Source organism: Bactrocera oleae, chromosome 5, assembly GCF_042242935.1.
Source record: "Bactrocera oleae isolate idBacOlea1 chromosome 5, idBacOlea1, whole genome shotgun sequence".
NCBI classification, from domain to species: Eukaryota; Metazoa; Arthropoda; class Insecta; order Diptera; family Tephritidae; genus Bactrocera; species Bactrocera oleae.
The window spans coordinates 8005326-8027446 of record NC_091539.1 but is presented as its reverse complement, the minus strand read 5'-3'; the positions used below and the strand labels follow the sequence as shown (position 1 = coordinate 8027446).

The window sequence follows — 22121 nt, the reverse complement described above, 5'->3', positions numbered from 1 at the left end:
ACACGGCTTAGTATTTTCAAATCGTTGACTCCCATCGCTTTACAGCCAACGAAAACATTCCCAAAGACATGAGCATGCGCACAGGCAGCGCTCAGCAGCAGCAACAACAACAGCAACGACAACAGTCAGCGCCGCCGACACCGCCGCGCACTAGCTATACATGACAGTTAAGGTTTTAAAAGCATAGCGTAGCCGCCAAACCAAATGTCTCTGTTAGAAATTTTTCTTCTTCCCCTCTTTCACGCTAACACGCATGGGAATGTGGCTTCAAATGCTGCCGTGCTTTCAATTGTACGCGTCGCGCCTAAGGCAGGACTACAAAGCATAAAAAGTAAAAACAAAAAGTCTGTTGACGCATGCGTACCACGTGTTGTAGTGGCAACTCCACGATTTTGCAAAAAATATGCCACACTTTTGCCGGTTTACACTCGAATTATTTTTTATACTTCAAATATGCGCCGAAAAGTGCGGAAAACTATTTTTATATAAACCGTTAAACGTAGTTTGTTTAGATTGTTCTATTAACCCTTTAAGGGCTTTGTAATATTACTACTTCGTTGCTTTTTTTTTTGCTTTTTGGCATATTTTTACTTTATTTTTATTTGAGTTTAAATTATTTTTTTTTCTATTAATTTCCAAATATTTTCAGCGCTTGTTAACAATCTGCCAAGCGCCGATTGCTATTCGTTAAATTCGTAGTTTTTTGCAGTTATTTTATTTATTTTTAATTGTTCACCCAACCCAAACATTTCTCCCACTACCACGCCCACTTTATGCATACTTCTTTGCTCGTTTTCGTTTTTTTTAAAGAGAAAAACCGTAATAATAATAGTTATTGTTGTTATTGTACTAGCGTAGTTTGTTGCTGCTGTGGCTGTTGCTGTTTTTTTATATTTTTGTTGTAGTTGTAGTTGTGTAATAGCATCGCTGCATAGTAGCGCAGCGTTAAAGCAAACGTAAAATTATGATTAAAAAACAAAAAAAAAGTAGTAATTTATATAAATATGATAAAGCGTTGATTGTGATCTGTATTGATGCATTAAAAATTAAAGAAAATATAAAAAAGCCATTAAACCATTAAGCTTAGCAAGAAATGCGTCACCAAAACTCAAAAAATCAAAAATATAAATATTAAATAAAAAATTGGCAAGCCTAAGCAAAAAAAAAAATATGTATTTTAAATATTGCTTGTATTGTAAAAGATATTGATGAAATCAGTGTTGAGTTCAAAAACAAGTTTTGCAGAAACATCAAAATAATTTGCAAAGCAAAATAAATGTTAAATAAATATTAAAAAATTGTTAAAAAAAATAGCTTAAATGTGTGTTAACGGAAATCGTGAAAATTATTTTTTTATGTAAAAATATTTGAAACTTTGTTTATGAAAAGTTTAATGTTTCACTAAAAAAAAATCGTTTTCTACATATTTTCAAAATAAAGTTATTTGAACTATGCTAAATATTTTAAAGAAAAATTTCTAGCGAATTTTTTTCACAAAAATTGTTACTGGAAACTTTCTAAATAAGTTATTTTCTCTGTTTTAAATATTTCAAATAAAAAATTACGAGGCATTTTTTTTTACTTAAAATTTAAATTTTTTGCAATATTATTTTAAGTTATATCTGCAATTTTAAACAACGAAATTTGAGTTTTGTAAGAAAAAACTAAAATTTATTGTACAAAAATGTAAAGTGAATGAAAAAATGATATATATCGCATATAATTTTTTTTTTCTGAGACTGAAGTTTCTGTGTACTATAAACATACAAAATAAATTGCCATGCAACATTACGTAATTAAAATTTAAAGAAAACAATAAAATTTGAAATTTAAATAAGTTTTGCATTTTTATATTTTTTTAAATTGGCTTTAACAGCATGTTCGCATAGTTACTTTAAGAAAATATTTTGAGCTGTGATTTTTAAATTTATGGTGTTAATTTCTTTGTTAGAATAACAAAATATTTTTTTATTATTAAATTTAAACTTTTTTTCTATATTAAATTTTTTATTTTGAATAACTTTTTGTATTTAAAATAATATTTTTTGTTTTAAATAATTTTTTTTTTTTATTTTAAATACTTTGTTTTTATTTTTAAATCATGTTATTTTAAATAACTTTTGTTTGCGTTACAATATTTTTGAAAACAAAAAATTATGTTTCGGTCAGAAAAAATAAAATTGTAAATGTCGTATATTGAAGACTATAATTTGTTTAAAAAAAAAAATTAATTTTTATATTAAAATATTAAAATTTATTTTTTTATATTAAAATTTGTTTTTATTACTTTTAATTTTAAAATTTATTTATTTGTTTTTATTTTAAATACTTTTTTTTAATTTTAAATAGTTTTTTTATTTTAAATAATTTTTGTTATTTTAAATATATATGTTTAAATATTTTTTTAGTTTAAAATATGTTTGAAAAAAAAAAAATTATGTTGCGATCAGAAAAATAAAATAGTAAATTTCATAATATTACAAACTATATATTTATTTAAAAAAAATTATTTTAGTGTAATATAAAAGTTCAGTTACAAAAAATAAAAACAAATAGTTATTTGCGCCTTTTTTGCCAAAAATGTTTACAATTAAAATAATATAAGAATGCATTAAATTTAAATTATAAATTATTTTTGTCATAAATAATATAAAAAGTAATGATTTTAAATGTTTTATTATTTATTTTGTTATTATTATTTTTATTTTATAAACTCTAAAATTCTGCTGAAAATACTAAAAAATGCTGAAAAAATAATTTTCACGATTTCTAGTTGCCATTTTTGCTGAGGAAACTAAAACATTCAAAAACAACGCAAACATTTTTTTATTTACAAAAATACACACAAAAAATATTTTACATTGTCGAAAGAAGAAAAATTATGTTTTCATTAAATAACTAAAGTAGCCGCTAATTTGTACCACTGTAACTGTATAAATACATATAAATATTTAATTTAAATTTAATTTTTTGTATTTTGTAATTGTGGAAATTGCTAAAATTATTGTTATAGTTATTTTAATATCATTATTGCTGTGTAATTACATATATATATTTATAATAATTATTTTTAATAAATTTACTAATTTTAAACGAAAATTTTAAACTGTTTTACATTTAACATTTTTTTATCGGTTATCTGCTGCGTATTTTTGTGTTGAGTTTTATTTGCACCAAAAGCTGCAATAAAAAGTAATTAAATTTAATTTTTTTAGTAATGCAAAAAAATATGTATTTAATTTTTAATTAAAAAGTAGTAAACCTAAAAATTTGATGCATTTAGTTATTTCGAATACTTATTTAAAATTTTTTGTTATAATTCTCGTCACATTAATATAGTTTATTTCCATTTTTATTTTTATATATTTTGTATTTTCTTTGTAACCAAAATTGTTTATAATTGTTGCTTTCTAATTTTTTGTATATAAGTTTTTATATTTAAGCTTAAAGCAAATAAAGAAATATTATAATTTATTTTAAAAAAATTGTATTAATTTCGAAGAAATGAAAAATAAATTATAAAATAAAGAAAATAAATAAAATTCATATTTTGTTTGTAAGGATTACTTTTGTCTATAATTTTTGCGGAATAGCGGGCTCTAAAAATAAAGAATAAATCAACAATTAAAAAACAATTTTTGAAAAAAAGTTTTCTAAAAATTTACACAAAAAATTTTAAAAACAAACTTTTTTTCATTTACTGCTTCAAAACATTTGTAAGAAAAAAATTTCTAAAATTTTAAAAATAATTATTGTTTTTCCATTTACTGTTTCAAAATTAAAAAAAAAAATTAGTTAAAATTAAGAATGCAAGAAAACAAAATTTTTTTAAATAAAAAGTTTTCTAAAAGCTTAAACAAATAAAATTTTGGAAATAAAAATAATTTTTTTCCATTAATTGTTTCAAAATGTTTAAAAAGTAATGATATAAAATTAAAGATTTGATAAAAAAAATTTGTAAAAATTTTATTGATTTATATATTATTTCTATATAAACAGAAAGAGATTTTTTATAACTTTGAAATACATGTTTTTAATTTTATTTGTTTAAATTTTGAGCAAACTTTTTTAAATAATAAAATACAAAACCTTTCTTCTATTTTAAAATTAATTAAAATTAAAAATATTAATACATAGATTACTTGAAATTAAAAAAAAAATACAACTATGTTTTTTAAAACTTTCAAAAATTATTAGTTTAAAGATTAGAAGTTATTTCATTTTTTTTTGTTTCCTTTGTTAAAAATAGAAAGAGAATTTTTATAATTTAAAAATATAACTTTTAAATATATTTTCATGATTTTACATTTTTTTTATTATTCTATTTTTTTTTAGTTTTTTTATATAATATTATATATTTTCTAAATTTTTAAATTTTTCTTTATTTTTGCTAATTTCTTCTGAGATATTGTTTTCATTAAATAAAATTTTTATGAGTCCCGATCTTTCCACAAAAACAGCAAAAAAGTAATAAACAGTTCAAAGAAAAATTTTAAAAATTTTGTTTGACAAAAATTACATTTTTTTTATAATATATTTTTTTTTATTTTTTTTTTTATAAACCATTTTTTTTCTTGTAAATTGTTTTCTTGTTTATAAATTAATTGTTTTTTGTTTTATAAATTATTTTTATACACACTATTATTTTCCAAAAAAAAAAAAAAAAAGAAAAATAAATATAAGTTTTGCAAAATTTAATTTTAAATTATGCTGGTTTTTTTTTAATTAGTTTTTTATAAATAGATTAGGTATATTTATATCTTTAAAAATAATTTATACAAATTAAATTAAAAAATATAGATTGTTGAGAAGACAAAAAGTTGTTATTTGTCAAAAAAGCTTTTCACCAAATATAAAAATGGTGAATAAAAGTGAGTTAAATAAAAAAATCAACACAATGACGCGACGCGCTTGTGCAAAATATAAAATATTTTAGCGCTCTAGAAATTAAGAAAAATTTTTTTTTAATTTTAAAAATTTAAGTTTTTCAAAAATAAAAATAAAAACCGAACAAAGCTTTGTAAATAAACATACAAATACATACATGCATACAAACTGTATATGTGAACATAAAAAATATACCAATTTATTACATTACACACACACACACACACACACACATGTTACATACATATACATATGTATAAACTAAAATAATATGCATACATTTATAAAAAACAAACATCTATACAAATAAATATAAATACACACATTTACATACAAACATACAATATATATGGCAAATATTTATATATTTTTAAAATAATTACTGTGAATTTTTGTATTTTTGTAAAATAACGCACCACACAATTATGCATTGAGTGTGAAAGAAAAAACTAAACGTGTATTAAAACATTTTGTTTTTGTAAGTTTTGTATGTCTCTCGCTTTGCGTTAAGCCGTAGTTATAGCAAAGAAGAAAAATGAATAATAATAAAACAGTTAGGTTCTCAACGAATTAAAAATAACACATATACATATATTTACACTTAGTTATATAAGTTGATAAGTGCATGAAGAGAAATAAATAAATAAAAAAGAAATTTCGAAGTAGTTTGTATTTTTTATTCAGTTGCGTTTTAGCTGCTTGCATATGTATGCATTATTAAAGTGAAATTTGTTTAAACGTCTGATTATTTGAATTTATTTTTTTCTATTATTTTTCTTTACTTTGTTTTGTTTGAAGTTAGTTTAATTTCTTTCGTACTTAAATTTTAATTATTATTTTTTTAATATTTTTTTTTTTTATAAAAAATTTAACAAATACATTTTTTTTAAACTTATATTTTTTGATTAAATTTTGTTTTTTTTTTCATAATAGAAAAATTAATAATTAAAAATTATTTTACTTTTTAATATTTTTTTTGAAGTTAGTTTAATTTCTTTCGCACTTAAATTTTAATCATTATTTTTTTGAATAATGTTTTTTAAACAAAAAATTTAAAATTTAACAAATAAAATTTTTTTTAAATTTATATTTTTTTTATTAAATTTATATTTTTTTTTATTAAATTTTGTTTTTTTTTTATAAAGAAAAATTAGTAATTAAAAACTATTTTACTTTTTAATATTTTTTATTAACATATTTAAACTAATAACAATTGTTTATTATTATTGTTGGCATTTTCATCAAGTTGTTTTTAGTATTTTTGTATTTTACGAATCTTTTTTCTAAAATACGCAGTTCAATTTTTATTTCGGTTTCTTTTTTTATAATTTTTATTAATATATATACATATGTACATACATACATACATGTATATTACTTATTTTGTTCTTTTATAAATTTTATGTATTATTATTTTTTAAAACAACTTTTTTCTGTTTTTGTATATTTAAATCTTCAACTATAAAAAATTTTATATTTTGTAATTTTTGGAACTTTTTTTTGTAATTTTTTATATTTTTTATTTCAGTTTTTTTTAATAAATTTTATATATGTATTGTTACTTATAATTTTTTTTAAAACTTTTTCCGTTTTGTTTTTTGAATATTTTAATCTTAAATTTTATTTAGTTAAATTTTTTTTTATATTGCTTATTTTAATCTTAAATATTATTATTTATAATTATTTGTTTAAAACTTTTTTCCTTGTTTTTGAATATTTTAATTTTCAAATCAAAATTTTTATATTATTAAGTTTGTTTTAATTTTTTTTATCAAATTTGTTTGAATATTTAATTTTTAAATTATAAATATTTTTATATATTGTAATTTTCGTATTTTTTTGTAAGTTATGTACTATCAATTTTTATTTAAGTTTTTTTCTATGTATATTATATATTATTATTATTTTTAAAAACCTTTTTTTTTAATCTTTTAATGTTTAATTATGAAAATATATTTTGGAATTTTCATATCTTTTTTGTTATTTAATGCGCTTCATTTTAATATTGTATTTGTTTATATAAATTTTTTCTTTAGTATAAATGAATTTTAAAAATGAAATTTGAATATAAATGTAATTTTATAGACAATTTTTTTCAATATTTTTTTTTTTTACTACTTTTTTATCACAGTTGAAAGTGATCATTTTTTTTAAAACATAAAATTTTTTAAATCCAGTTTGCATATGATTTATAAAATTATATTATATTTTTTTCCGGGGTAGTAATAAATATTTTTATTTTAAATTTTCCTTCATATTGTTCTAAATTCATCTGCATTTCTTAATATTTTATATTTGATATTTTTTACATATGAAAATTTTTGTTTACATTTAAATTTTTTTCAGCAGTAGAACATTTATTTGTAGCTTTAATTTTATTATATTTAATTTATTTTTGGTGTTTATTTCCAGAAAAGCCTTTAAACCTTTAATAAAACTTTTTGTTAAAATATTATTATTTTTTTAGCAATTAAACATTTTTTTAAACGTTTTTTATTTTACCCTTTTTTTATATTTACATATATTATTTCCAGAAGATATTACCGTAAACTGATCTACTCACAACAACAATCAAAAACAAGCCTAAAAAGCTACTCTGAGCGATTTTTTTCTTTGAGCGAAACTTTTTTTTACGGAATAATTAAAAAATTTAAGAAACAAATATGTAGAAATGTTAAACAAATGAATAAAAAGGAAAGGAGAAACGAAAGTTATATATACAGAGAGAAAAAGAGTGTGGAATGTGAAAAGAGTAGAGAGTTAAGCAGTTAGAGCATTATTAAAAATTTATAAATTAAGAATGTGCAAACAAAAACAGAGTGTGAGAGTGAAAGAGATACAAAGAAGAGTTGGAAAGAAAGAAAGATAATACACAAAATTAGATAAAAAGAGGAAAATGGTTGAAAGGAAAATTTTTATGACAGCGAAAGAGAGAGGGAGAGAGTGAGAGAATGCGCAACTATGAAGAGATTCGAAAGCAAGTGAGTTAAATTGAATTGAATTTATGAATGATTTACGACAAACAGTGTTAAAAAAGTATATATTATAAATATTAAAAATGAAGCTTCAAACAATATACAGATTTTTAAGCAGAGATAATAAAATAATAATGTTTAATATGTAGATATATGAACGAAGTATTATAACTATGTAAAGCAAATATTGAAAAATATTTAAAACCCAAGTATTTAATGTGAACGAAAACCAACGAGCAGTTATAAGAAAAGGCAAAAACATAATAAAATAAAAAAATCATTTAAAAAAGTATTTGCAAAACAAGAAAGCATATAGAAACATATAAATAAAACGATAAAAAATATATACAAATCAAAAGCGAAAGAAAACCAGTAAAATTTATTTTTAAATGAAAATAGTTAAACAAAATGAATTGAATTGAGCAGAAATAAAAGAAAACAGCAACATTTAGACAGTTGATAGTTGGCAGTTGACCACTGACAGCATCAAAAAACAAAAATGATGCCGAAAATCGACAACAGTGCTGGCTTTTTTAATGTATTTTGTCATTTGACAACCGGCAGCTGAGAGGTGAGGAATGAAATTTACAGTTTACATATTTGGAGCTGACACACATACATATGTATGACATGTGACAGCTGTTAACTGTAGCATTTATTCGTACGCTTTAAATGTGCTCTAGTTGGTACCCTGTACGTACTTGCTTTAAAATCAAACAGAATATCAGAAATATATGTAAATACTAAAAAACAAATGGTTATGTGTAAAATAAAAATATGTAATGTTATAATGATAGCCAAAAAAACAGAAAGAAAAGAGCCAAATAAGAAGAAATAAAAGAAATAAAACTTATGAAAATATTTAATATTTTGCAACAAAATCGGGGAAACGACAGTTGTGAGGACTTTAGTTGGTTTCATGCCATATGATATTTAATTTTTAATTTTTTTACTCAAAAAAAAAAATTACATAAAAAAAATAAAAAAAAGGAAACTAAAAAAATAGTTCTAAAAATTTAAAAAAAAAATTATTAAATTAATAATTATTTTTAAAAATTAAAAAACAAAAAAAAATAATGGATAAAAATTAAAAATATTAAAAACAATTAAAACACACAGACATTTTTTTTGAAATTACAAAAAGAATTAAAAATAAAATTAAAATAATTAACAAAAATCAAAAAGAATTAAAAACATTAAAAAAATATAACAAAAAATTTTAGTAAATTAAAAATTAAAAACTTAAATTAAAATTTTCTTTATAAATTAAAAAAAGTAAAAAGAAATAAAAAATAAATAAAAACAAAATTACATTTAAATTAAATTTTTGGTTTCTAAAAAAAAAAAAAAAAAATTAATTAATAAAAATATTAAAAATAAAAATATTTTTTTTAATTAAAATTTAATTTTTAACTTTTTATGTAAAAAAAATATGTATATAATTAAAAAAATGTGGAAAACGGTTGGCCTCAAGGGCCATCCCTGCAACTTCCCTCTAATTTCATACGCTAACGTTCAAATTTCGCTTTTTTCACTGCTTTTGTGCTCTTCGAAATTTTTCGTTTTCGATATCTAGCAAGTAAATCAACCGATTTCGACCCGGTTTGCGACAAACGATGTTTAGAACTGATTAGTTTTTGGTGTCGATCGGTCAAGTCGATTTTTCAAAATTTTTATTTTTGAGATTTCTCGAAATCTACTGGTCCGATTGGGTCCAAACTTACACGAAATTCAAGTGCAATGAAACCCTTTGGAATGCCGTTTAGTTTGTTCAAATCGGTTGAGCAGTTTAATAGTTATAAGAGGGTCACATACATCCACACACACACACACATACATCCACACATACATACAGACATACGGACATCATCGTAGAAATGTTCGGGGAAGCTTTCTCGACCCTCAGAACGTCGAGATCTGTTGAGAACTCAATTTTTGCAAAATGGGGTGAAACCAATATCTTCCCGATTTTTAGAAAATTAAAACGAATTAAAAAACAAATATAAAAAAATAACGTAGTAGCTTAGTCGCGTCTGTATTATTGTACTTTCTCTGTGAATCAATCATTATCCACTTTTTATTGAAAAAATATAATATTGAAGGCGGGCATGAAATTGATAATTTGAAATTTTCTTGCCTTTTTTTGGTCTCGTTTATTTTGTGTATTTAAAACCATACACTGCAAGCGGTTACCCTACAATGGCTATAAATACATACCGTCTAATTAAGAAATATATTTTCATTGCTGTTTATCTCTGCGTAATCAATTAGTCTATGTACAGTAGTCCAAACCAAGCTGTCAGCGATTTTTCTTTATTGTCTTGGACGTGCCATTGTCTCAATAAATAAATTGTTGTGGCGTCAATTGTAGTGATTGGTTTATGATTGCTGTTACGCTGTGTAGTAGTTGACAAAAAAATATATACAAAGGAAAAAATAAATAAAAACACAAAAATTATTAAAAAAAATAATTATTAAAAATTAACAAATAATATATTAAAAAAAATTAAAGAAAGTTATATAAAAAATGGCAGTTAAAAAAATTAAAAAATATTTTATAATAAATTAGTTTCTCAATCAAAAAATTTTGAGATTAGGACAAATTCAAAAAGTTGAAAAAATATCAAAAACCGGGTTTCATCTTTTTGAATTTTTTTTTTTTGCATTTAGACACACAAATGCTGGTTTATGCACAAATACTAATTAAAAGTAGCTTTTTGGTGCATACAAGCGTTTGTATGTACATACATGTGAACATATATCAATATTTAACAAATATTCGTTTTCTGCGGCTGAATCGGTCAGTCTAGCGAAGCTTATCGCTCGGAGCACACGTAAATCTTTATTGCCACTCCAACTGATTGGATTAAAGAAGAAAAAAAGTTAGAAACATACTGAGATATTATTTAAGTCTACATGTGTGTGTGTGTGAGTAAATACAAAAGTAAACGTGTAAAAACGGTAATTAAACAGTAAACAAATTCAATTTGAATTGGAGAGAAAAGTATTTAAAGGAAACAAAAAAGAAAAAGGAAAACAAATACAAACTTATTAACGAAGTTAAAAAAAAAATAAAATAAAATAAATAAATGTAATAAAAATAATTAAAATTAAATTTAGATTATAAAATAAAAACTACATATATAAATAAAAATAAAATTAAAATAAATATAACTATAACTATAATTAAAAAAATAAAATTTATTTATTGAAAACAAAAAACATAAACTATATATGTAGTTTTAAAATAAAATTAAAATAAATATAACTATAAATATTTAAACTAAAAAATAAATATAAAAAAAAAACTTTTTAAATGATAAAATATTAATTCAATAAAAATAATATTTAAATTTATGTATATACAATAAAAAATTACATCCATAAGTAACTTAAAACATGTCCTTGGTGCTAATTATATTTTTAACCTGTGCGGCATGTTATTTTATACATGCTAAGTGGACGGTTTTTACTGTCGGTAGACGCATACGCGGACCATGGGCCCTACCGTTGGTCGGTAATGTGCAAATGATCAGTAAATTGAAGCCAGAATGTGAGTGTTTTAAATAATTTTGTTCTTAAAAGGCAGAAGATATGCCTCGAATCGGTTTATATATTTATAAATTTAAAAAAATTAATTATAATAAATAAATTTTTTTTAATTTAAAAAAATATTAAAAAAAAGAAAATAATAAAATAAGTTAAAAAAAATAATAATTTTTTAAGCTTTCTAAATTTACTCGCACAGCTTTATTTAAAAGCGTCGCTGAGTTTCGTGTTAAATACGGTGAAACCTATCGTTTATGGCTCGGGCCTGAGTTGTGGGTCTTTTTGCATAGTCCAGCGGAAACGCGTGAAGCTTTGAATGAACCGACACTAACGAGACCGGTGGCATTCCACCAACTAAGCATATTGATAGGTAATGGGTTGCTGATAAGTCATGGTAAGCTGGAAAAGTTATGAAATAAATTCGAAAATAATATAGAAATTTCTTTTAATCACTTGCTCTAGGCAAACAGTGGGAAACACATCGACGCGCACTAAGCCCCGCTTTTAATGCAAATATACTAAACACTTTCGCGCCCGTGATAGCGCAGCATGGTGAGGAGTTAGTGCGAAAACTGCTTGCCACTGAGGGCAGCTCAGTCGAAGTAAGCCATTATCTCTTCGCTTGTGTGCTGGATGCGATTGTAGGTAGGGGAATTAAACTAATTAATATTCGTAAATATTTTTAGAACATGCCGCTTTGTTAAATTTAGAAACCTCTATGGGCAAACAATTGAACTCACTCACTGATCCACATAATCGCTATGCGCACGCCTTTCACAAGTCGGTAATTTGTGAGAATATTTTCAAATTTCCCCTTTGTTAAACACAAAATGTCTTTGAAATGCCACAGAACCAGTGAATTGCTCTTCAAACGCATGACGAACCCACTATTGGCGCTAGATTTCATATTTCAACGCACAAATATGTATCGCGAGCTGAGCGCCTCTGTTGCAGTGATACATCAGCTGATGGGGATTGTGATTGATGAGCGTGTCGAGGCGCTTAAACAGCAGAAGTCGCTGGTTTCTGGCACTTCTACAGCACCACCGGCGGAAGGCATACGCAAGCTGCGTCGCACGTTATTGGACACACTGCTAACCACACAAATAGCGGGGAAAGCGTTGACATGCAACGAAATTTGCAATGAAGTGAATACGTTTGTGTTTGCGGTGAGTAACTGGCCTGCAACTGAAACCACAAAAATGCTTACGGTTGTATTAAATATCCTCGTATTATACAGGGTGTTGACACCACCACAGCAGCCATGTGTTTTGTGCTCTACAGTTTAGGTAAATATCCGGCGGTACAGCATAAATTGGTGACAGAAATTGAAGAGCAGGTTTTCGTTGGTGCTGCACTCACAGTTGACATACTCAATCGTTTGACATATTTGGATCTTTTCATCAAAGAAGTATTACGTTACTATACTGTAGTGCCACTCACGGGACGACAGACTACCGGCGATACGATGATCGGTGGTCGGCGCTACTGTGCTGGCATAACACTTTGGATTGACCTGTATGGACTTGCACATGATGCGCAATATTTCGATAAGCCGGAGGAGTTTCAGCCGTTGCGTTTTGCGCAAGCACAGAAAGAGACCTTGCCGCCATATGTCTATCTGCCGTTCTCGGGTGGACCACACATTTGTATAGGTCGTAATTATGCATTACTAATTATGAAAATGTTAACGGTGCAGATTTTACGCAATTTTGAAGTTAAATTGCGTGATCCACATGAAGAGTTAGTGTTGCAGTCCCAAATGGTGCTGAAGTCTCTGCACGGTTTCAATTTAATATTCAGGCAAAGAGTAAAAATTACTGAGTAGACGATGTGAAGGTTAAAATATTGTTAATTTTTAATTAGAGTTTGAATAAAGTGTATGGCTACGTAACTATTAGTTAGAGTTTGAATAAAGCACACGACGGCACAGCGTAAGCATAAATAATGTTTTACATCTTGCAAAAAAAAATATTTTTAAAACGTACAAAACCAGCAACAAGATATTTTGCAAAATAGTTTATTTAATAACCAAATTTTTTATATCGTTAAATTTTGTAATTATAAATTATTTCTAAAACTTAACAGTAAATTTGCTGTCAGCCGATTTAAAAATTAAGTTGTCAATGACAAATTTCTCGATAGCACACTTAACGTTCCGTTATCGATTATTTTAAGTAAAAACTTGTGTAAACTTTTGAGCCACATAAATTGGATTTTTAGTAAACAATAAAAACTTGCATAAAATATTTTTTATATATAATAAATAAAATTAAAGAAAAATTTTACATGTTTTTTTTAAAGATAAATATTTTTGCCTAACGCGTGCAACCCTATATTTATAAACAGTATACGCAAAGTGGTTGGCAACGCAACATCATATGATTCGTCAACGTAGTTCAGCAAACAACAAAGTTTTCTGTTTGTAATTTACGTGTCGTTGGCAAATAAAATAATATTTATACCATTTACGCCTTTCATAAGATATTTGTGTGATTAAAAATGCAATCTAGTGGTGCAGATGATCTGCTACAGTTTCGTGATTACAATAGCACACCCAGCATGAGCAGCCCACCGGCACAAATAAATGTCAACTCACCAACCCATTCTAGCGGTTCTGCTGCAGGTGCAACGCGCGGCAGTAATGCACTCAACGATTTGATTTATGACATGAGCAATTCAGCAGGCATTTTAAGTGGTAGCAACAGCGCAGGTGGTGCTGGAAATATGAATAATGCCGCAGCAGGCGGTGGCGACGCTGGTGGCGGCGTTGATACTGGCACTAGCAATAAGGTGTCATTTCTAACGCTTGAATACTATCAGCAATTCTTTAATGTGGACACATATGTGGTGATCGAGCGTATTGCTAATTCTATGATACCAAAGCGAGCTGGTGGCAACTACTTGCGTTCGAGCATTGGCCAAAATCCTGATTTGTACGGTCCGTTTTGGATTACAGTAACGCTGGTAAGTAACTTGTGGTTTTCTTTCGATATATTTGTTTATTTTCTTATATTTGTATCCTATGGAAAAATTGCGCAGATTTTTTCGATTGCCATAAGTGGCAATATTGCAAGTTATTTACAGCATGCCAATGACAACTATCACTGGCGTTATAATTTCCACTTAGTCTCCTATGCCGCCACTTGTATTTTCATTTATGCCAATCTTTTCCCCATCGCCTTGTGGGCGCTCTTTAAGTATAGTCTCAAACCGATTACCGATGATGTGGAGACTGAAAGCGTAAGTGCACAAGCGTTTCTCTTTAAATAATGTTAATATGTATGCATGTTTATTGTTCTTTATAATCCTTTGCTTCGACAGGCCGACTATTCGCCCTCTCTCTTATCGCTAATGTGCATTTACGGCTATTCGTTATTTATTTACATACCCGTCTCCGTATTGTGGGTTATACAGGTGAGTTATACACATCTACAGCAACTATTTAAGAACTAAATTTTATTGTTTTTTTCATCTCTTGCGCTACAGATTAGCTTGCTACAATGGCTACTAGTTATTACCGCCGCTCTACTCTCCGGCTCCGTGTTGATTTTTGTGCTTACTCCAGCGCTACGTAACTCTAAGTTGTCGCTATTCCTCATAATCGGCATACTAGCTGCGCATTTTCTACTCGCTGCTGGTTTTATGTTGTATTTCTTTCATGTGCCCAGCAATGTGGTAGCAAATGTGCCGGTGCCTGCCGCCTTGGAGGCGGTTACAGTAGCTGTGAAACATGTAGTCACACTGCCAGCCGTTGCCGGTAATATTGTACCACTTAATGGCACACGTTGAGTAAATATTACTTAAATAAAACACGTTTTTCTTAGTAATGTAAGAACTTTTATGTAAAATTGGTTTAGAAATTGTTAATTTATGATTTGCTACTCTGGCAAATTGGCACTTTCAACTTTAGTTATGATATATAGGAATTAAAAAACTATTGTTATTACCATATAATTATTTACATGCCAACATATTCCATTGCAATTACTTAATATTAATTTAAATTGTATGCTATGCCAAGTTGTGGTTAAATAAATGCGCATAAAAATAAATAAAAATATTAAATATTCGTTAATCACTTTGAATCTGTTGTATATAAGTATTTAAGTGTAGTATTTAGCTTAGCTTTTCTTTGTTAATGCGCTTATGTGTTTTTACCTTTAAAATTTTATCTAATTAAGTTAAGCGGCATAATGTAGCATCATATGTGTAACCTGAATTCATTTTAATTTACATATTCATTCATTCATTTACACAACGCGTGTCATTGCACGTGTCCATTCGCCTTACTTCAACTCATTTTTTTTTAATTTCCACAAACGACGAACACTTTCGCGTTACTTGTAGCTTGCAACTTCGAAAGTAACGTATGGAAAACGGTTTTCCTAGCAACTGTTTTTCATTACATTGGCATTGACAACAAAGAAAAGTTTAATTTAAATTTTAAATACTTTGTTTTTGTAATGTAGTGCAACGAAACTAGTTTGCATTGTGCTGCTTTCGTTGTTGCAAATTTACAATAGTCACATTAAAGTGCGACACAATAAAAGTCTTCCAAATCAACCCTAAATCCATAAGCGCACACCGCAACTTAAATAGCTCAGTTTTTTATTATTGTTGTTTTTTTCTTGCAGCACCTTTTTCTTTTTAAGTTAACAACCCTTCGTAAAAATGTTGTGCTACGCATGCGCAGCCCTTTCGTTGCACGTGTTTGACTTTTCCTTCTTTCACCTTTCCCATTTTGTGCTTTCCCCGTTGGCTTTGTTTTTGTTGTTGACGAGTGCAAGCGCATCCTACTGAGCAGCAGCAAATTTTGTTGACATTGATTGGAAAAAGCGTTCACTTGCTAGAAAAGCGCTTTTGTTTGTGCCGAAGGGTATTGTTGTTATTGTTTTTAGTTGATCCGCAACGGGGTTGAAACACGTTTCTACTTGGCTGATTAAAATTTGGTGTGAAAATGAAAACTTGCTCGGGTTATTGCGGACACGGTTACGGTTGGTAGGTACAGTGGAACAGTTAATGAATTTATGGAGTTACAAAATAGAAATTATTGAAATTAAAAAAAAAAATTTACTGATTTAAAAAAAAAATATTATAATAATAATGAAAAAATAGTACGTATATACATATATAAAAAAATTAAAATAAAAAAATAAAAAAATAAAAAAAAATTAAACTAAAAAAAAAAAATTGAAAAAAATAAAAAATAGAAAAAAATTTTAGAAAAATAAAAAAATTAAAAAAATAAATAAAATTAATAGTAAAAACTATAAATAGCGAACTGTGTAAAAATAAATCTCCTTCGCGAATATACATACATATGTATGTATATCTCAGAGGCAGAGTATTTAAAGCGCAGTTCGTGTTTATCACAGCTCTAAAATAAGACTTTGTATCTTTCCAAGACGTTTTCGACACTAACAGTAACATATAGGGTCACAAAGCCCATCAATATCGACATTAGTACCGCCTTAGCTCAGTAGATTGACCGCGCGGTAATACTTTGTGGGCCGTGTCTTCGAAATAATAATCACAAAAACAAAAAACGGATCTTAGTTATACAGCTTAAAAGTCCATGAATATCGACATTAATACCGCCAGATAGCAAAAGACTGACCGAAAAAATGAGCACAGACCCTTGCAACATATGGCTTGATATACAAGTATATTCGGCAAATCAGCCAATCGATCTATTGCAGTCCTTCTTCTGATATAAGTTCGTTACGACCTGTGAACAAAAACCAATGGTAACTGTCTTGAATACTAGCGGCGAATTATCATAACGTTTGAAATTACATAAATAACTGAAATTCAAATGTATTTTGTGATGACAGTCATTGGACTTAAAACAAATCCGCCACATATCGATATAGAAAATCTTTCTGCTTGAAAATGAGCATAAACTCAGTACTACCCTTTGACTGATATAAAAAAGCTACGCTCGGGTAACGGAGATTTAACAACAACAACAACTTAAAAACGAACTTGAGTCAATGTGGAACACTTACAGCGAACTGAAAGCCCTATCAAATGATCGCAATCAATGGAAAACTTTTGCTACGGCCCTATCCTGCTCAAGGAGAAGAAGAAGAAACTTTCATATCACAATAGTCTATCATTGCTCCTTACGCTTTACATTTCAAAACTCAATCATTTAAAAGCAAAAAGAAAACGTAGGAGAAAAAAGCTACACCAAATACACGCACGAACGCCACCACAAGCGCCAACCGCAGTCCGCCAGCCAGGCAGGCAAACCAACAAGCAAGCAGCATACGCTCATTTATTTATAAGCTAATTTTTTTGCTCAGCACATCGGCAGCAGCAACACAAATTATTCAAATTACAAATTCTACCAGGCGCACAGCAGCTTGCAGCAAGCAAAACGGTTGCCGAGCAAGAAAACCCTGCCAACTAACTGAGAGTGAGGCGACTACTGCGGCAAGAAGGCTTTAAAGCTACGCGCTGCCAACTGGCACAGCAGACGCTTGCCGCCCAGGCGGTTGACGCGCCATGCCAACTAGAGTTTGTTGTTGGCTATGTGATAAAAAGCATTGAAACTTTAGAAAATTTTACAACTTGACAAATGAATGGCGAAGGCAGGAGCAGCAGCAAGTTGATGGACCGCTGACACGCGCCATTGCCAGTGGTGGTTACAGCGGTGCAGCAGTTGCCAGCGTTGCTATGAAAGTTAATGCCGCTGCTGGGTGTTTGCCGTTGCTCTTGTGCGGCATGGTGGTAGTGTTGGTGTTGTTGCTGGTTTGAGCAAATGTTGCTTTGTGAAAGCTGCGCCTTTTTTATAGCTAGTTTTTATTCCCTCCACGCCTTGCTGCCGCAACTGTTTTGCATATGCAAATGCGCGTTGCGTTGCAGCTACATTTAACTGTGCTTTTGCGCTGCTACATATGATTGCTGTTACGTTTTTGGCAGCTACGTACATATATACATGCCTAGATACATACATATATTCATACATAGATGCATACATACATATATACATATTTGCCTGCTTCACCCTTGTTTGGTATGCAGAACTCATCCCTTTTGCATGCCACAAAATTACAAGACAGGCTTATCAAGCATAATAAAACTTCGTCTATCAGTAGCGCGTACACACACATATACTTACGCAAGTTTACGCTATAAATCCTGCAATGCGCGCTTGCAAGTTGCAGCAGTGGGTGGCGCATTGCTTGTGTAAAAGTTTCTAAAATATCTTTTATTCTTGTTTTTGTAATTGCACTTTTTGTTGTTGCTTGCCCAACATTTGCATTTCCGTCGCTTTGTTATTGCTGTGACCACTACCACCACCACTGCCACGCCCAATGTAGCCAGGCTGCTTTTAATTTCGATTCTATTGCCGCAGGCCGTTTCCCGGTTTCCGTTTGCCATGCAATCAATGCGTGCCACTTACGGCCTTTTGAGCCAGCGCATCCTCACTGCTGACTTACCCACATCGTTGGTCCATTTGGTACGCTCTATTGTTTTTTCTTTTTATTTCTGTTTATTTAAAATATGCATGCTGTTGTTTTTATGCTGCTTGCTTTCTAGTTTTGTTGCTTAGTTTATTTTTTAATAATAATGAAAAAAACATGTGCGCTGAGAAAAATTGCCTGCCAGCTGTCCAAGCATTGCAAATGTCAACAATATAAACAATGCATTTGATGTAGTGTGGCCAGATGTTTAATGTGCGTAAACAAAAAGCTTGGATGCAGTTGCATGTATGTTCATACGTAATTGACAACTGGAAAAATATAAAAAAATTACAATAATATAAAAATTACAATTACAAAAAAAAATTAAATTTTATTAAAAAATTTGTTTTTTAATAAAAAATTTAAAAATTAAAAAAAAATATATATATGTATATGCATATGTGATTTACAACTGTAAAAATATAAAAAATTATTTATAAAAAATTAATGTAATTATTTAAAAAAAATAATGTAAAATTAAAAAAAGAAGAAAATTAAAAAAAAAAATTATCTAAAAAAGGTTTTAAAGTTAAAAAAATTTCGAAAAATTAAAAATAATATATAAAAAGTTTAAAAAAAAAATCAGAATGTCAAAAAAAAAAAACAAATTCAAAAGCACAACATTAATCATAAGCCTGTGATATTTGTAATTTTTTAAATATGCTCAAGTCGGCAATTAAATCTATACAATTTCCTAACAACTCAGCCTTCCTTTCTCATGTTTTTAACTACTCACATAAAATATTTTTTCTAAATAAGTGATTATGCACACATAACTCACAATGATCACGCATATTTACCATAAGTACGTGTATCACTGTTAATTAAGTACTCAATTTAGCACTCTTTTACGCAGTAAATCATTTTGCTTGTAGTCCTTACTTCATTTTGTATTTACACCCCATTTTTTTCTAGGTAATTTGACGAAGTATCCTCGCCTACCTTTATGCTCTTCATGTTTGGATGTGTGAGTCCCTTTGATTTGCATACGAAATTTTCTTGCGGGCATAAATACTTCTGCTTCTGCTTTTGCGCTCGCTTATGCATGCATGGAAAATTCTTTAGTCTACAAGCTGTTATGGTGGTGTGGGCATACAGGGTTAAGCGGAAATGCTACTAAATTGCTGAATTCTTCAACTCGCACTTGTTACGGAGTCGAAAATGCAATGAAATTGTATAAAGAATCCACTATAACATTAATCGAAGAGCTTAGCTCAGTCGGAGCTAAACAGGAGGAGCGCGTAGTAGAAAAGTTAATGCGATAATAGATAATAGCTTTAGAAGATGCTCGGAACTCAGATATTGTGCTGAAAATTTGCACATATCTCCGAAATTTATTGTATTGTGTCGTACCTAACCTCATTTAAGATATTTATTATGTTTACCAGCGATTAGAGAAGTATCAAACAAAACCTTCAATATTTTCAGCTCTATGAATTACCAAACTTCAGTTATCGAAACTGGCTAGGCCCTTTGATATATTTATATACAATATATGTACATTAAACATACTCATAGGAAATGTATGTAAAGCTGTGCAACTGTTCTATTACTCATTAGTATAGTCTTTACACCATGAGTTTTGCGGATTGTGTTTATTCACCTTCGTCAGCTGTGTGATACTTACATACATTTAGAGCGAGCTTACTAGATCAAAGAGATCTGGTTAGGTTGTGAGCCGCTTGTAAAATCACCGAAGAAAAGAAAAGTGTATTAGGGAAATGGTTAGAAGGAAAGGAAATCGACGAAAGACGATGCGGTAGTAATAATAGATTATTCCTGGTGTCCCTCCGAATCTTTTGGTGACTGCTTAAGGACCGAGATGTCATAGTAGGGAGTTTTACTCCGTTTTTATTGATAGAGTTGTGAAAATAATTCACCGATCTCCGAATCCAGCTGTTAAGAGAAAAAATTTGAGCTCTTACTGCTGTCTGCTCATCGCTTAGTTGTCTCGCTGGTCGCAGGTGGATCTTTAAGTGACTTTTTCCCTCAAATCAGTAAATCTTGGAACTCGGTCACTGCATAGCAATTTCGTTGATAGCTAAACTGCATTTGAATTGTAATTACAGCTGAGAGCGAGGAAGGGTTATAGTTATGCCTTTCGCAGACGTCTCCAGTTTTCTTAGTATCCTAAGCAAATACTTTTCTGACGGCAGCATTTTCACGGAAACTATGCTGCTATCGAATTAACAACCCAAACCGTTGGCCTCCAAAATGATGTAAGATTGCTCGAGGCAGATAGATAGAGTAAAGGCCACGATAGTCGTAACCAAAAGGATTCGGTTTTAATACGACCAAGGACATTCAGCCAGGGAGCATTCCTCCAAAGTACCTCTGGGATATATTCTGCCGCTACAACAACAACAGTAAGGGCTCGATAAAAATCCGAATCTGTTCGTTTTACGTAGATTTGACTGTGGTGCGAACAGTCATAGTATCCAAGTCCCTGCTTTTTCCGAACTGGACCACCCTATGGCCACAGTCATAATATAAACCGTTGAGTGTCCCAAATGAATTCCGATGGCAAATATGAAATTCGAAATGGGCGTCCCTGTCCCCCGTAACAGTCGATACCGCTAATATATATCTGTATTATGCAGAAATTATCCCTAACCGAATGCAGATTTTCATATTACTGCTTTGTCGGGTCGAGCGCTCAGCGAGTAGACACCTTCATTGAATGCCAAGCAGATTTCAGCTACAAACGTTGAATATGAAAAACCGTAGCTGGGGTTCGCACACATGTCCTTTGTATATATGTATTTACATTCATATGTGTTTTTGTGAAAAGAAAAAAAGAAATTCAGCAAAACTCACACATGCGAATACTTCGCCCCAAAAATAGGATCAACCAGGCGTGCAACCCCAAAGCCATTTGCATTGAATCGACTTTTTGTGCGGGGGAGCTAGGTGGTTGTGGTGTGTGTGTGTGGAATTTTGCGAAATCCATACACACATGTACATATGTGTGTATATAAATTTTGGAAATTTCGTTGAGGCGTCTGTGGGGAAGCATTTGAATGTGTTTGATTAATAGAATTCTATTTATTTTTGGTGATTGGATGGGAGGAAATCGTCGAACGATTGATAGCTGAAGTGCACACTCATACCTACATGTATATACATGTGTATAGTGTATACATATATAACGATATATGAGCTTAAAGTGATGAATATAAAATTTAAATATACATATGCAAAAAATCTGCGGTTGAAGAATCTAAATTTTTGATTT

At 28.6% G+C, this 22121-nt stretch overlaps 3 protein-coding genes and 1 long non-coding RNA gene across 8 annotated transcripts in view; 3 read left to right on the top strand and 1 right to left on the bottom strand.

Moving 5' to 3' along the window:
- csw (protein tyrosine phosphatase non-receptor type corkscrew) overlaps positions 1–3099 on the top strand; it is a 54245-nt gene extending 51146 nt beyond the window's left edge. For all 4 annotated transcript variants that reach the window (XM_070110262.1, XM_070110261.1, XM_036376896.2 and 1 more), the window contains one exon: positions 46–3099. In XM_070110262.1, coding sequence (XP_069966363.1) covers positions 46–164 — 119 coding nt within the window. In that variant the 3' untranslated portion in view covers positions 165–3099. The remainder of the gene's footprint in view (positions 1–45) is intronic.
- Positions 3087–13531, bottom strand: LOC138857494 (uncharacterized). Of its 2 annotated transcripts, none has more exons than XR_011396615.1 (3): positions 13498–13531; positions 10000–10258; positions 3087–3180 (listed from the first exon to the last, which is right to left on the bottom strand). It is a non-coding gene; the product is annotated as an uncharacterized lncRNA (long non-coding RNA). The 2 variants fall into 2 exon arrangements; XR_011396616.1 differs by lacking the exon at positions 13498–13531 and adding an exon at positions 10611–10898.
- Positions 11117–13359, top strand: Cyp311a1 (Cytochrome P450 311a1). The gene is made up of 6 exons (XM_070110263.1): positions 11117–11415; positions 11611–11805; positions 11874–12056; positions 12122–12191; positions 12262–12580; positions 12652–13359. Exons 1-6 carry the CDS (start codon positions 11262–11264, stop codon positions 13237–13239), a joined length of 1509 nt encoding a protein of 502 aa, XP_069966364.1. The 5' UTR covers positions 11117–11261; the 3' UTR covers positions 13240–13359.
- Positions 13532–13795: 264 nt separating the features above from the next.
- Positions 13796–15479, top strand: LOC106621278 (protein YIPF1). The gene is made up of 4 exons (XM_014240059.3): positions 13796–14378; positions 14454–14654; positions 14736–14828; positions 14901–15479. The coding sequence occupies exons 1-4, from the start codon at positions 13914–13916 to the stop codon at positions 15201–15203; spliced, it is 1062 nt and encodes a 353-aa protein (XP_014095534.2). The 5' UTR covers positions 13796–13913; the 3' UTR covers positions 15204–15479.
- Positions 15480–22121: the final 6642 nt, after the last annotated feature.